Source organism: Geotrypetes seraphini, chromosome 9 (assembly GCF_902459505.1).
Source record: "Geotrypetes seraphini chromosome 9, aGeoSer1.1, whole genome shotgun sequence".
NCBI lineage: Eukaryota > Metazoa > Chordata > Amphibia > Gymnophiona > Dermophiidae > Geotrypetes > Geotrypetes seraphini.
Window position 1 is genome coordinate 98146809 of NC_047092.1, and position 14557 is coordinate 98161365.

The window sequence follows — 14557 nt, forward strand, 5'->3', positions numbered from 1 at the left end:
CCTTCTTCTGGTTCTTCTTCTTTCTTCTCCTGCCCCCCCCCCCTCCTTTCTTTCTCTCTCCCCCTGGCTCCCCTCTTTATTTCTGCCTTTCTTTCTCTCTCCCCCTGGCCCCCCTCTTTATTTCTGCCTTTCTTTCTCTCTCCCCCTGGCCCCCCCTCTTTATTTTTTTCCTTTCTTTCTCTCTCTCCCTAGCCCCCACAAAGCCATCGTGCCAATTTCTCCACTTCCACGATTCTTTCCCTACCCTCACCCCCAAGCCAGCAGCCGATTTCTCCCTGCTCCTTCCCCGATGTCCTGATCTTCATCGGGCAGCAGCAGCATTCACAATTCACTGCTGTTGCCCGCTTCAGGCCTTCCTCTCTATCGGGTCCTGTCTTCATGAAAACAGGAAGTAGGCAGGACCCGGCAGAGAACAAGGCCTGAAGCCGGCAACAGCAGCGAATTGTAAACGCTGCTGCTGCCCGAAGAAGGTAATGGAGCACCGAGGCAGACCGCTTCGCCCCCCTCCCAGCCGAACCCCCGCTGACCCTCCTATCTCCCCCCCCCCGTGAACCTTTCCGACCCTCCCAGCGAGAGCAGCAAACCTCCTTCGCGGCTTTCTCCTCCCTCTGCCGTGTCACTGATGACGTCATCAGTGATACGGCAGAGGGAGGAGAAAGCCGACGCTACTGGAGGGAAGTTTGCTGCTTTTGCTGGGAGGGTCGGAAAGGTTCACTTGGGGGGGGAGAGATAGGAGGGTCAGCGGGGGTTCGGCTGGGAGGGGGGAGAAGCGGTCTGCCTCGGTGCTCCAAGGCCTGGCGCCATTACCTTTTTCGCCTCTCCTGCCCCCCCCCCTTGGTACGCTACTGCTCTCCAGCTCTCCTTAGTTTGACGGTTTTCTTTTTCGGCGACCGGTACGCTTTCAAAGAGCCGCGCATGCGCGGCTGCTCAAAGTTCAATCTTCTGCTCTGCTGCAAGTTCCTGTTTCCGGTTGGGTCAGAGCAGAAGATTGAATACTGAGCAGCCGCGCGTGCGCGGCTCTTTTGAAAGCGTTCCGGTTGCCTAAAAAGAAAGCCGGCAAACTAAGGTGAGGTGGAGAGAGTAAGCTGGTTAAACGATCGAGCCTGCGTGCGGGTGGGCGGGTGGGGGCTGTGGGGACCGCACGATCCTTTATGCCTCACTGCGGTGACAAGACCATTCACCGCTCCACGGGGCTGCTAATTTTCATTCCCCGTTTTTGGCGGGTTACCCGCGGCTAAACTGCCACCGTGTCATTCTCTAGTCCTCATCATCCATCTCATTGTTTTGCCCAAACACAGACTCAGCGCCCTCTGTGGCTTCTATCTCACCAACCTCTGCCTGGGCTGGTAGCCAGGAGGTAGACTATGGCTTCCTGATTCTCTGGGCTTGCAACCTGCTGACTGGCTCTGGCTTACAGGGTCGGGAGCAGGTGTGTACTCTGAGGCTGGCTCTCCAACTGCTTCTGGAGCTGGCTCCCCTGCTTTGAGAAAACTACTCCCTTTTCTTTCACTTCAGGAAGTTGATTAGTCCTCCCTGCAGGTGTGTTAGAGTAACTTCCTCTCAGAGAGTTTCTCACCTGGCTTAAACCAGTTTGAGCCTGCTTGGGAGTGGCTTGTATTCCAGCCCTGCCCTTTCCTTTCCCTGGCTCTATGCCTGCTGGAAGATGGGAGATGTAGTCTTTCCACATGTTTTCTTATAACTGGCTTATGTAAAGCTAAAACAACAAAAGAAACCCAACAGTGTCTGCAGTATAAAAACAGCAAGCAAGAAACAAAAAAGAAACTGCAGACTGATATGTACAAGATGCAGGCAATGTTTATTTTACCCAATATTAAATGTGGTAACCAATACCACCTTTTTACAAACCAAAAGACCCAACACGGTCCGTGTTTCGGAAAACATGCCTTCTTCAGGGGTCCTAAGAAAATAAATAACAGACCCAAGTAATACAATAAATGCATTTCTAGAAACATATGGTTTGCATAAGTGATCATAAAAGTTTAATCCTTGAGGAAGTGTAAATGCTCAAAGCCTTACAAATTTACATAGTTTTAACCCCATTTCCCTTTTCTGGCAAGGCTTTCTTGCTAGGAACAGGGGCAACCCTGTGACATAACACATACTTTCCTGTGCCCAGACTTCACTGTAGTCTGGGAACTGTGACAACAAATTGCTGGATCACATTTCCATACATTCTTTTGGTACACTCAAATCTAACTTAGAAACCCTGTGTTACTGGAGTTATAATCACACTCATCTGTCTCCATAGATTCCCCAACTTTATTCTTTACTTACTATTCCCCTCTCTGGGTGTTATAGGTAACTTTTATGGTAGGCTTCTCCTTCTCCCTCTGAGAAATATTCCAGCCCTCTCTTAAGGGAATTAAATCAACTGGGAAACTCTGCCAGTCCTACACTTTCAAGTTGGTAGAGATTTGGAATGGACTACCAGATCCTATTAGAACGATTGGTCAACTACAAATATTCCGGAAAACCTTAAAAATCTTGCTATTTTTACAATATCTAAAAAATATACCTGCAGAGTACACTAACCAATAACAATGCTAGACTTTTTAATGATAAATTTCTAATTTTAAACTTTGCTTTATTCCTTACCATTTATGTACATTCTAGTCTTCTGATTATTTGTAAACCGAGTCGAGTTCCGATGAGAGATGATCTGATATATAAACTGAAGATTAGATTAGAGCCCCTCAGACAAAGTCTCAAATGGAAATGCACATTACTTAGCTGGTTGTTGGTTCCCTGCTTGTCCTTTCCTGCCTGGTGAGAATCCACGTTCCTTGTTGCTTGGGAGAGTTGTTGAGCTTGGGGCCATGTGCCAGTGCTGTGATCTCCCTGTTAGAGTCAGCTGGGGTTACTATATTTTTCGCTCCATAAGATGCACCCTAGATTTAGAGAAGGAAAACAAGAAGAAAACCCATTCTGAGCCAAAATTCTCCCTGCCAGGCTCTGCACCTTGTCCCCCCTCCCTGCCAGGCTCTGTATCCTGTCCCCTTTCTGGTGGTCTAGTGATAGGCAGGGACAGGGCACAGGGCAGGCAGGCCTAGTGGCAGGCAGGACCCCCCCCCCCCCCCACCCCGAGGCAAGCAAGCAGGCAGGCAGGGCCCCCCAAAGTGTATAATCTTTCTTCTCTATCCATGTATACCCTTTCCTCCCCTTCCATTAAGTATCAAATCTCTATATCTTTATTCCTCCCCTTTCCAGCATTGATCCATGTCCCTGTCCCTATGCGCCCTCCTTTTTCAGCATTTATTTGCTCTGTCTCTTTCCCTCCTCATGTTAAGCTTCATTTCCGTACTCCTTACCCCCAGGCAGGCAGGCAGGGCCCCCCCGTGCCCCCTCCGATATCTCCCCCGTACCTTATTGTTCCTCTGGCGCAGCAACGTGAAGGGAGTCAGAGGAGCGGCAGCTAAGGCCCGGATGTGCCACCCAGTACTGCCTTGGGGGAAGGGAGGGAGGCGAGTGGGAGGCCAGAACCAGCCGCCGCTGCTGCTGTTAACGTAGCCGCTCGCTCTCGTCAGGGTCACGCCGCCATGCCAACTCCCAGTGGCTGCTGGTTCGGATGGTTGCTGCTCGCGCCCGGCCCACGGGGAATGTGTGGGAAGCAGGACTTGCTGTCTCCAGCGGCAGAGCAGTGCGCAAGGCTGCCTGCCTTGTTGGCTGATGCAGCTGCCTCCTCTTCCCTTCTTTAGCGGCAGAGCGACGAACAAGGCTGCCTGCCTGGTCCCACGCCACTTCCCGCAAGAACGGAAGCGGCGCGGAACTAGGCAGGCAGCCTTGTGCGCCGCTCTGCTGCTACAGAAGGGAAGAGGAGGCAGCTACTTTTGAGAACTAAAGGGGCTGCTTTTTCTCTTACTTTTTTACTTTCCTTACAAAATGGTTTGTTGCCCTTATAATAGCTCCTTTCAGTTTTGCCCTTTGCTGTCCTACTACTTCCAGATGTTCCCATCCAGACAACTCCTTGACATAATCCGCCATCTGAACAAAGATTTTTAAAGTCTAGAACCTTCATTTTTGAATGGGCTATCTCTATACCTGTCTTCAGAAATAAGACAGGTACATACATGTATCACAGACACTAAAAAGGGAGGGGCACTACAACCAATGAAAACTCACAATGAAAATGAGATTCAATAAACCTCACCAAACTGTTCATACAAAATTATGGTTTATCCTTCTTGTAAATTTGTTATAAATTAATTGACGATAGTGAACATCACATTGACAAGAGTTTTCCAAGAGAGTGCTTACAAATTGGATAGCTATAATTTTTGTATTCACTACAGCCAGTGCCCAGAGAAACAGAGCAACTAATAAAATGAAAAATGAGGAAGAAAAAGCCTCAGAACCCAACCTCCACTCAACAGAGACAGGTGACATATGTAGCAGGGTAAATCTCATAGGCATAAAAAAATCTCATGTACAAATTAAATTGGTGCTCTATACAATGTAAGTAAAGCCACTGAAATTCCAAAGATTAAAAAATAAAAGGCTAATCTGCATTAGGAAAGGTATTTCATAGCATTGATGGCCAGCTTTTCACATTCATGGCTGCTTCAGGGTGTGAACATACTGCACAGACCTGTATTGTCAGAAATCACCTCAGTGGTGTCTTGCTGCGTAAATGAAGTGATTGATAACCGCTTGGAACTTTGAGCCATCTGACTGGCACTTCAGGAATTCGGGAGCACGCTGCAGAGCAAAGCGGTACAAGTTTTCATGGACAATGCAACGGCGGTAGCCTATGTCAATCACCAGGGTGGCACCAGGAGTGCTGCTCCACGCTTGGAAGCTCAGATGCTGTTTTGATGGATGGCGCTCTGTCGCACTTATGGCAGGAATGGACAAGATGGAAGCGGATTTCCTCAGCTTGAAGACCCTGGATCCCGGGGAGTGGTCACTGTCTCAGGAAGCCTTCACCTGCATCGTGAATCAGTGAGAAAGTCCAGCGTTCGATCTGATGGCATTGGCAGCCAACAGGAAGGTGGCATGGTTCTTCATTCAAAGATATGAGCTAGGAAGTGAAGGTCTGGATGCTCTGGTGCAACCCTGCCCAATAGCAGGTCATCTCTATGCCTTCTTTCTGTGGCTCCTTGATAGGCAGTCTTCTAAGCAGGATCATAGCACACCAGGTGGCTTGTAATTCTAGTAGCACCAGACTGGCAGAGGTGGCCTTAGCTTGCAGATCTGGTCCGTTTACTAAGGGATCAAAGTCTCAATCTTCCATGTCATCCCCAGCATGCTCACGCATGGTCCAATTGCCCTGCAGGATCCAAAACACTTTAGTCTTAACAGCCTGGCTCTTGAGCATGCAGTGCTAGTGTATAAAGGCTATTTGGATGGAGTGGTCTCCACTCTTTTAAGATGTAGAAAGAAGGCGACTGTAGCAGCATATGCGAAAGCATGTGAGTGTTTCTAGGCTTGATGCGCTTAGAGGAGGAAGGAGCTGAACTCGGCACCGATTTCTGTGCTGCTCACCTTTCTGCTGAAAGATCTGGAAAAAGGCCTAGCTATTGGTTTTCTGTGGGGCTCCCCTGTTTTGGACTTAGGATTAATAAGAGCACAGTAGCCACACATCCAGATGTGGCTAGGTTTTTGAAGGGTGCATGATGCCTCCATCCTACAGCCTTTTCCAGCATGGAGTCTTAATCTGGTCCTCCAGGCGCTGGCTAGAGTATCCTACAAACTTTTGGATCAAGCTTCTCTGATGGACCTCACCATCCCCACAATGACACTATGGTGTTAACAAAACAAAAAAAGACTTTTCTTTTCTCTGTTAGGTTTTAGCTCATGCTTGCTAACACCAGCTCTAGCAGGATACCCATTTTGTTGTCTGGTCAAATTATTCATATCATGTTGTTCCCAGACTGTGTTTTCTGTTTGTCTTCTGTTAACTCGTTCTCCAGGGTCTTCCTGTCCTTTTGACGTTTTCTTCTTTCTCTGTGCTCACCATCCATCTTCCATCTCTGTAACTTCCCTTCCACTGCCATTTCCAACATCACTTTCCCACTGTCTTACCATCTCTCTTCTCTCTCTCTCCCTGGGTCAAACCTCTCTATTCCCCTCTATGCAGCATCTCTCCCTTCCTCCCCTTCATTTTCAGGTGCAACAGTCATGTGCAACATTTCTTTCTCTCTCTCTCCATGCACTCTCTCCCTGCCCTCCACCCTAAGTCCATCATTTCTCCTCTGTTCTCCATGCATGTCTCCTCCTTCACCATATGCAGGATTTCTCCCTCACCCTTTTCTACCTCTTTGTTGCACTCCTTTCCTCCCCTCCACCCCATGTCCAACAATTCTTTCTCTCTCGTCTCTCCCCACTGTGCAGCAGCTTTCCATCCCTCCCTCCTTCCTATCCCCCTGTTCAGCAGCTTCTCCATACCTCCCTCCCCTCCCCATCCCCTCCCCCACGCCGGTGCGATCTGACATACCATTGGGCTTCCTAAAGCAGCAACAGCGGTGACGGTCTTGCTGTAAGCAGGCTGTTTGCGGCCTGCCCTGCCAGGGCTTCCCTCTGCAGTGTCATCAGTGGCAGGGCAGGCCATGAGCAGCCTGTTCAGAGCACTGCCTCCTCTTGCTATCTACCTTGCTATCTTTATAAGAGACTTGGCAGAAGGGCTTCGAGGTAAAATAACATTATTCGCCGATGACGCCAAACTGAGTAATGTAGTGGGCAAATGCACAACAGACGAAGATTCAGTGCCCAACAACATGATGCACGACCTACTCCTACTGGAGCGATGGTCTAGGACATGGCAACTCAACTTCAATGCCAAAAAATGCAAAGTTATGCACCTGGGCAGCCAGAATCCATGCAAGTCTTATACCCTTAATGGCGAGATCCTAGCAAAAACGGTAGCAGAACGAGACTTGGGGGTAATCGTCAGTGAGGACATGAAGTCTGCCAATCAAGTGGAGCAGGCTTCGTCCAAGGCAAGACAAATCATGGGCTGCATACAAAGAGGTTTCGTCAGTCGTAAGGCGGAAGTCATTATGCCATTGTATAGATCCATGGTGAGGCCCCACCTGGAATACTGTGTGCAATTCTGGAGGCCGCATTATCGCAAGGATGTGCTGAGACTGGAGTCGGTGCAAAGAATGGCCACCCGGATGGTCTCGGGACTCAAGGATCTACCATACGAAAAACGGCTTGACAAATTACAGCTATACTCGCTCGAGGAGCGCAGAGAGAGGGGGGACATGATCGAGACGTTCAAGTATCTTACGGGCCGCATCGAGGCGGAGGAAGATATCTTCTTTTTCAAGGGTCCCACGACAACAAGAGGGCATCCGTTGAAAATCAGGGGCGGGAAACTACGAGGTGACACCAGGAAATTCTTTTTCACTGAAAGAGTGGTTGATCGCTGGAATAGTCTTCCACTACAGGTGATTGAGGCCAGCAGCGTGCCTGATTTTAAGGCCAAATGGGATCGGCACATGGGATCTCTTCACAGGGCAAAGGTAGGGGAGGGACATTAAGGTGGGCAGACTATGGGCCGTGGGCCCTTATCTGCCGTCTATTTCTATGTTTCTATGTTTCTACCGCCACTGCTGCTGCTGGTTTAGAAGGCCTGGAGGTATGTCAAGTTTCACCTGGGGGAGGGTTGGTTACTGAATCGGTGAATCTGATTTTGGGGGAAAACTAATCGATTCTAATTGGCTCACTGAAGTGAATCGGGCAGCACTAGTCTGCTAAGAATGCTGGCCCCTCCTACGGACCAATGGTTGTTTTTTGGGTGTGTTTTATTTGAATGGGTTTGGGGCTTTATTTTTTTTTTAATGGTTTAAAAAGAGATGCACTGAGGACAAACACATCTAGGAAATGGCCATTTTTTAAAAAAAAAGTTTTTCTGCTGATTTGAAAATGGTCATTTATTCTCCTCAATTTCTCGACATTTTTCCCAAAATATCCAAAATCAAATATAGATGTCATATTGAAAATGCCCCTCTATGTACAGTCAGTCCCTCGGTTGTCATCCAAGTTCAAGGGCATCTCCATTCTTTTGTCTGCCTTCAGTTCCTCTGGTGATGCAAGAGGTTTGGCTGGGTAGGGAAGTCGTTATAGCAGCTGTGTCCACTCCTTCCTTGATTCTCTGATCTTACTGCTAGATGACCTAGGGTGTTTTGTTAGCCATATTGTTTTCTCTTTCTGTGAAACAGCTGAGTCATCTGTTATTTCCTATTGGCCTATATGTATGGTCCATTTCCCACCCTGTGTTATAGGTATTCTTGTTATCAGCATTTCTTTTCCAATCCTCCTTTTGGGGAAATTAAGACCTTTTAATCTTGAATTAATTTTCCTGCTTCTTCCTGCCCATACTTCGGGTATGTTAAGCGGCTGCTGGGAATTCTGACATAAGACTAACCATTCCTGTTTAGGCTCCTGTGAAATGTGCTTGTCACCATATTCATTGTGGAAATTCTGAAAATGTATTATGGCCCTCTGAGATCAAGTTTGTGGACCCCAGTCCCGCTATATTAGCTATTTATCTCAGGACAAACAGGCAGCATATTCTCACACATGGGTGATGTCACCAATGGAGCCCCGGTACTAACACTTTAAAAGTTCACGATTGCCTGCACAGCACATGCGTGAGTGCCCTCCCACCCGACAAAGGCGCGCGGTCCCTCAGTTTTATTGTTTCCGTGGAGCTAAGAAGTCTCATTTCAACGATCGTTAAACTTTTTAATGCCTTCCTTCTCTCGTGGATTTCTGACTTTTTAGTCAGACCCTTTTTTTATTCAGTATAATATGATTTTCTTTTCATTAAAAAAAAAAAAAGAATTCAATGACTGAAATTAGTTTAGTTTTCCTTGTCTTTGGGTTTGATTCGATAGGGCCTCTTGGTTCATCTCAGCCTCTGACTTCAAGTTCGCTGAAGGTGCTGTTCCTGTCCATGTCAGGCCGCTGACTTGAGTTTTCTTCAAGTAACATTTTCGAGCTTCTTCGGATATTAGTCTTTTCTCATGATCTTTTGGGGCTGGTACAACTTTTGTTGTTGCAAAAAAAAAAAAAAAAAGGGGGGGGGTACTTTACCGTCTTTGGAGTTCCCCGCACCAGATGTGTGGGGCTGAAGTTTCAACACCGCAGGATCAATCGGTGTCGACTCTGGTGTCATAGTTTCTTTGGACTTTATCCTCCAGGACGCAGGTCTTAGTTACATTGAGTCAAGTCATGCTGACTTTGCATGAGTCCCGTATGCACTCGGTTACCATGCCAGTGAGTGCCTCGTTATTGGCCTTCTCATCAAACTTTCAGTATGGGCACAGAAGTTCCGCCTACCCTACCAGTGCTACTCTGAGGTATTGGTTCAGTGCGTGTCGACACCTCTTCTCCTGGTGTCGACATAAAACCATCCCGGTGCCGATCCGGTCTATCTATATTGACCGACCACCCGCACCATGGTTGCCTTTAGGGTGAAACTCAGCGAGTTTATTCACTGTGGATGCAGACACAGATTTCCCCGGTGTCAACTCTGCCTATTACGGTGTTGTTTTGGTATGGACATATCTCGACACCGACTACCAGCACTGTTCTTTCCCTTTTCCAGGTGAAACTCGATGAGTTACAAAAAAAAAAAAAAAGTTGATGTTACCATGGCTTCACCCGGTGTCGAATTCCATTCATGGGTACCGGTGTTGACTCTGACCTTTCCAGTGCAGATCCAGTCTGAGTGCATCATGACATCGACTATTGGCACCGTTGCTATATAACCTTTATAGCATCACAGACGCTCCAGGTTTTTTTACCAGGACATCGAATCATTGGAACTCTCGACATCGATCTTCTGTATTGGGAGTTCAGCTTCATATATGGTCTTGTACGGTGTCTCTTAAGCACCAGACCATTACCGAACTCACCCCATGTTCTACATTTCAATACACTCAACTTGTCTCTGAGTCTCTTCTGGTGGATTCTTCATTCCAGATGTATTATGGGGTGAGTATATCTGCGTCCGTATCTCTTGGTTGAGAGGACTGGGTTTCTTCTATCTGAAGCGTATGGTCAAGAACTTTTCAGCTATCTGAAGCATATGGTCAAGAAATTTTCAGCATTCTTCAAATCAAGTCTGCTTCTTTTGACCAGTGCAGGTATACTGCTAGGCTTACTCATCCTGATCCTCCTCAACTGGAAAGTGAAAGTAGTACCCACTTCAATTCACTTGACTACTCAACAAAAGCCTGCTCAGCCTTTTTGACGTGGTCCTCAGGAGCATAGCCTCAGTTTCCATTTTCCACTCAAAAATTAAGACTATCTGTTTGGTGTCGATATTGTCACCACTCTGCTGCCGGGTATCGGAACTCCACAGCACTACTGGTGGTTACACCTTGAAATTGCACGGACGTGTGACCCGGACTTGAGTCACCCTGCAGGATTGCACTGCTACCAATTTGGCAACAAAATCAAAACACACCAATGGAGTTTAAATCAAAAATATTTCACTTTTACTTATTCTACATAAAAGTCAGTGGCTCATAAATAAAGATGAAAATGGCAAAAAGCAAAAACTCCAATAATGCAAAATACAACAGATAGTCCAAATGAAACAGCACCAAAAAACAAACAGTCCAAACTTTCTCTGAGTACTAATTTAGTCACAGTTGCACCTGAGGTTTCAGCTCTCCTCAGAGCTAGCACAGCCTGCTCCCAAGCAGGTAGTGCAACAAACAAAATAAAGTTCAGGGTACTTGTTCTCCAAACCACAGTGCTCAAAGTTAAAGCCTCCGGCAGCCTAAAATATCACTGCCGGGCAAAGGAGAGTGTCACAGGTTTTGCAAGACAAAAGCACAACTAATAGCTTTCAAAATTCCTTCCCTGGGTGTTAGCAAAACCTCTCCCCATTTGACACTCAGCCTTATAACAAACAACAAAAATTATGAGCTCAAACAATCAGCTCTCAAAATCAAACAGTTCCAAAAGACGAACAGTTTCTTGAACCAAAAAAAAAAACTCACTGCTTGCAGATAGTAATTAAGCCAACCTCCATGGCTTCTGGAGGATCTGCAACTGCTTCCACACAGCTCTCTTGTATTTCCATTGGAACTTTCGCTTCTAGCAAAGACAGCTTGCCCAGACTCCTCCACTTCCATAAGGGTAGGCTTAGAGCACCTGCTTGACCCAGGGAGAAACTCAGGGAGGGCAGGTTTGAACCTCCTCCCTAGCCGGCCTGCCTGTCTGATTTCAACTGCTGGCTTACATACTCTAGAGGCATGCCCTAATCTACCTGAGTCAGCAGACTAGGTAGACTCAGGGGCTCTTGGGCTCCCCCGGTGGTGACTCGTGTACAGATCACCTAACTCCTCAGTCAATTCAGGCTCCCTCTGGTGGTCAAAGGAGAAATTGTCAGTCTCAGGAACCGGAGGGACCTTGGAATTTCCCTTCCTGGTTTTCATTTTTATTTTTCCCCCTGACCTAACTGGGACCTTGGCAGGCATTGTGTCTGACTGGTCACAATATGGAAGGAGAACCAACATTGCTACTGTATACTGAATTAATATTGTCAGCAGCATTGTCTTCCGCTGCTTGACTCTGCCTTCTCAGTTAAAAAAAAATAACATAAAGGAGAAACAACAGACTTGATCTTTCTGATATGGCTCTATGAGCATATTTTTATTATGAAGCTTACAGCTGATGTCCAGACCTTCTTTCCCTGTTTGGGCCCTTACATGGATGCAGATTTCAAGATTCTATCATGGTGTTTTCACCTATGTCTGCTGTTTTGTTGTTCTCCAGGATTGACTTTTTCTAGGTGGTGGGAACTAACAAGGGTGGAGAGCCTATCGATTAATCTTGCCGTCACTACACCTGCACCGCTTCCTTTGGTCCTTTGATGGGTCACGCTGCCTCTGAGGAAAGAGGCAGGCCGCGACTCATCAAAAGCCCCAAGGCTGCCGAAGTGAATCGCTGCTGCAGGCAACTACTAAGAGATGCTGGGACAGGAGCGGAGGGGAGAAAGCTGCCATCGGAGGCTCTCACCAGTCCTGCACAGATCGGCAGGAATTTTACACACCGATCTCGCCGGCCCTGTGCAGGAATTTTCTGCCGGCCCTGCACAGGAATTTCCTGCAGACCGGCTGGTGAAGAACACTGTCTTAGACCACATGGTTTCCATATAACATGGACCATTACTCACAAGACTTCATCTTCGTATTCCGAGGTGGACCCTTGCTCCTCTTTAACATTGTACTTCCATGCGTCCTGTATTCAGCAGTTGCTTCAACACTATATGACCTCCTCCATACTTTTTGGAGGTCTCTATTTTCCCAGGAGAGTCAGTGAGTTACAAGCGTTAGTGGTGGATTCGCCCGTCATAGTTTTTTCACCATGATAAAGTGGTTCTGCGCATGCACCCACAATTTCTATTGAAAGTGGTGATGGCATTTCGTCTCAAACATTTGATTGTTCTTCCAGGTTTTTTCCTTCAGCCTTGTTCTTATGTGGCTCTTTGCACTCTGAACTATAAGCGTACTTTGGTTTCTTTTCTTACATTGCCAAAGTCTCATAGTACTTTTCCCCAAATTTTCATCTTATTTGATCCTACAAGTTGGGTCGTCCTGTTTCCAAGAGATCGATTTACAGCTGGGTAGCTGCCTATATTTCATTCTACTATGTTCAGTCTGGCCTGACCCTCATGAGTCATGTCACAGCCCATACAGTCTGAGCTATGGCAGCTTTTGTTGTTTTCCTTAGATCTATTCATATTGAGGAAATATGTACAGCTGCCACCTGGTCCTCGGTTCACACATTCTCCTCTCATTATTGTCTGGAGTCTTTCTCCAGACGAGATAGGCACTTCAGCCAGTCATTATTACAAAATTTGTTTTCTTGAAGACCAACACTCCCACCATTCCATTCTGGTTAGCTTGGAGGTCACCCATATGTGAGAATATGCTGCTTGCTTGTCCTGGGATAAAGCACAGTTACTTAACCGTAACAGGTGTCATCCATGGACAGTAGGCAGATATTCTCACAACCCACCCTCCACCCCTGGTTGGCTTCTTAGCTAGCTTATCTTAACTGATGGATTGTGCGCCTCCATCGGGTGGGAAGGCACTCGTGCATGTGTGGTGTGGGCTATTGCAAACTTTTTAAAATCTTAAAGAAGCGATGCACTTTTAAAGTGTCTGTACCGGGGCTCTGTCGGTGACATCACCCATGTGTGAGAATATCTGCGTGCTGTTCCTGGATAACATCTGTTACGGTAAGTAACTGTGCTTACTCTGAGCAATGCAGTCAGTTTATCTGTATCTTACCAAAATATACAATATTTTCATGTTATAAAGGTTGAAACTGTTGTAAATTTAATACATTCTGATTCTGAATCTTTATCCTCAGGTACATTCCTCCCAATAAGAGAGAGGAGAGTGACCAGTCTACCCATAAGTGGATGATTTATGTTCGAGGATCTCGGAAGGAGCCCAGTATAAGTCATTTTGTGAAGAAAGTTTGGTTCTTCCTTCATCCCAGCTATAAGCCTAATGACCTGGTAGAAGTCAGGTACAACTTTATTAATAAATACATTTTAGTATTTCTGTATATCCCATGTGCCTCCCTTTATGTGCCTCATTGTTCTGTTTCTTCGCAGATTTGGATTTATTGTTAAAGGTTGGAGTAAGACAAATTTAGTAGAAATAGGGATTTCATCTTAGAACGTAAAATAAAATGCAAAAGGCTATTGTGCATTATGCTTTAAATTATTCTTGAAGAAATTATGTGCAATGAATTAAATTATGCATGTTTTGCATAATGTATGCAGTCTTATGGATAAATGGGCTGGCCCTCAATTTTGCTGATTTATGGCTTTTTGGATTTAGTACATCAAGAGATCAATATTTACCTAAGGACAAGTGGATTAATTAAAAAGCCAATTAATTGTGTGGGTTTTTGGATGCAATTGAATGGGCTATCCTCATTGGCCACATGGACAACTAGGTCAACCACCTCAGGTAAAAAAAAAAATGGTTAGCTCAATTTCCATAAGACCATTCATATAACCACTGGTATTCTATTTAAACTTCAAAAGAGAAAATGATTTTTACAGAAAGATGCTAAAAAGTTTTAAGTTTTTGGTGTAGAATTTCCTATCCTTGTCCTATAGCAACAATTTCTAGTTTTCAGTGATTTTTATTCAGGTAGTCCAAAGTATGTGCATGCATTTCCTCTGCTCCTCTTATTTAATATATAGTAACATAGGAAATGACGGCAGATAAAGACCCGAATGGTCCATCCATTCTGCCCAACCATATATGCTCTATAAATTAATAATTTAATTCTTTTTCTTAGATATTTTTGGGCCAGAACCCCTTCAGCAATGTCGCTCATAAACATATTAAACAGGATTGGCCCCAGCACTGATCCTTGAGGGACTCCACTACTCACCTTTTCTTCATCCAAACAAATTCCATTAACCTCCACCCTTTGGCATCTGTCCATCAACCAGTTTCTAATCCAGTTCACCAATTTGGGTTCTAACTTCAGCCCATCAAGTTTGTTCAAGAGCCTTTTATGAGGAACCGTGTCAAAGGCTTTGCTG

General features: G+C 46.0%; 1 protein-coding gene across 9 annotated transcripts in view; it reads left to right on the forward strand.

Annotated features, from left to right (window-relative positions):
* YEATS2 (YEATS domain containing 2) overlaps window positions 1–14557 on the forward strand; it is a 1675245-nt gene that overhangs the window by 561129 nt on the left and 1099559 nt on the right. For all 9 annotated transcript variants that reach the window (XM_033957686.1, XM_033957691.1, XM_033957693.1 and 6 more), the window contains one exon: window positions 13360–13521. In XM_033957686.1, the coding sequence (XP_033813577.1) occupies window positions 13360–13521 (162 nt within the window). The remainder of the gene's footprint in view (window positions 1–13359; window positions 13522–14557) is intronic.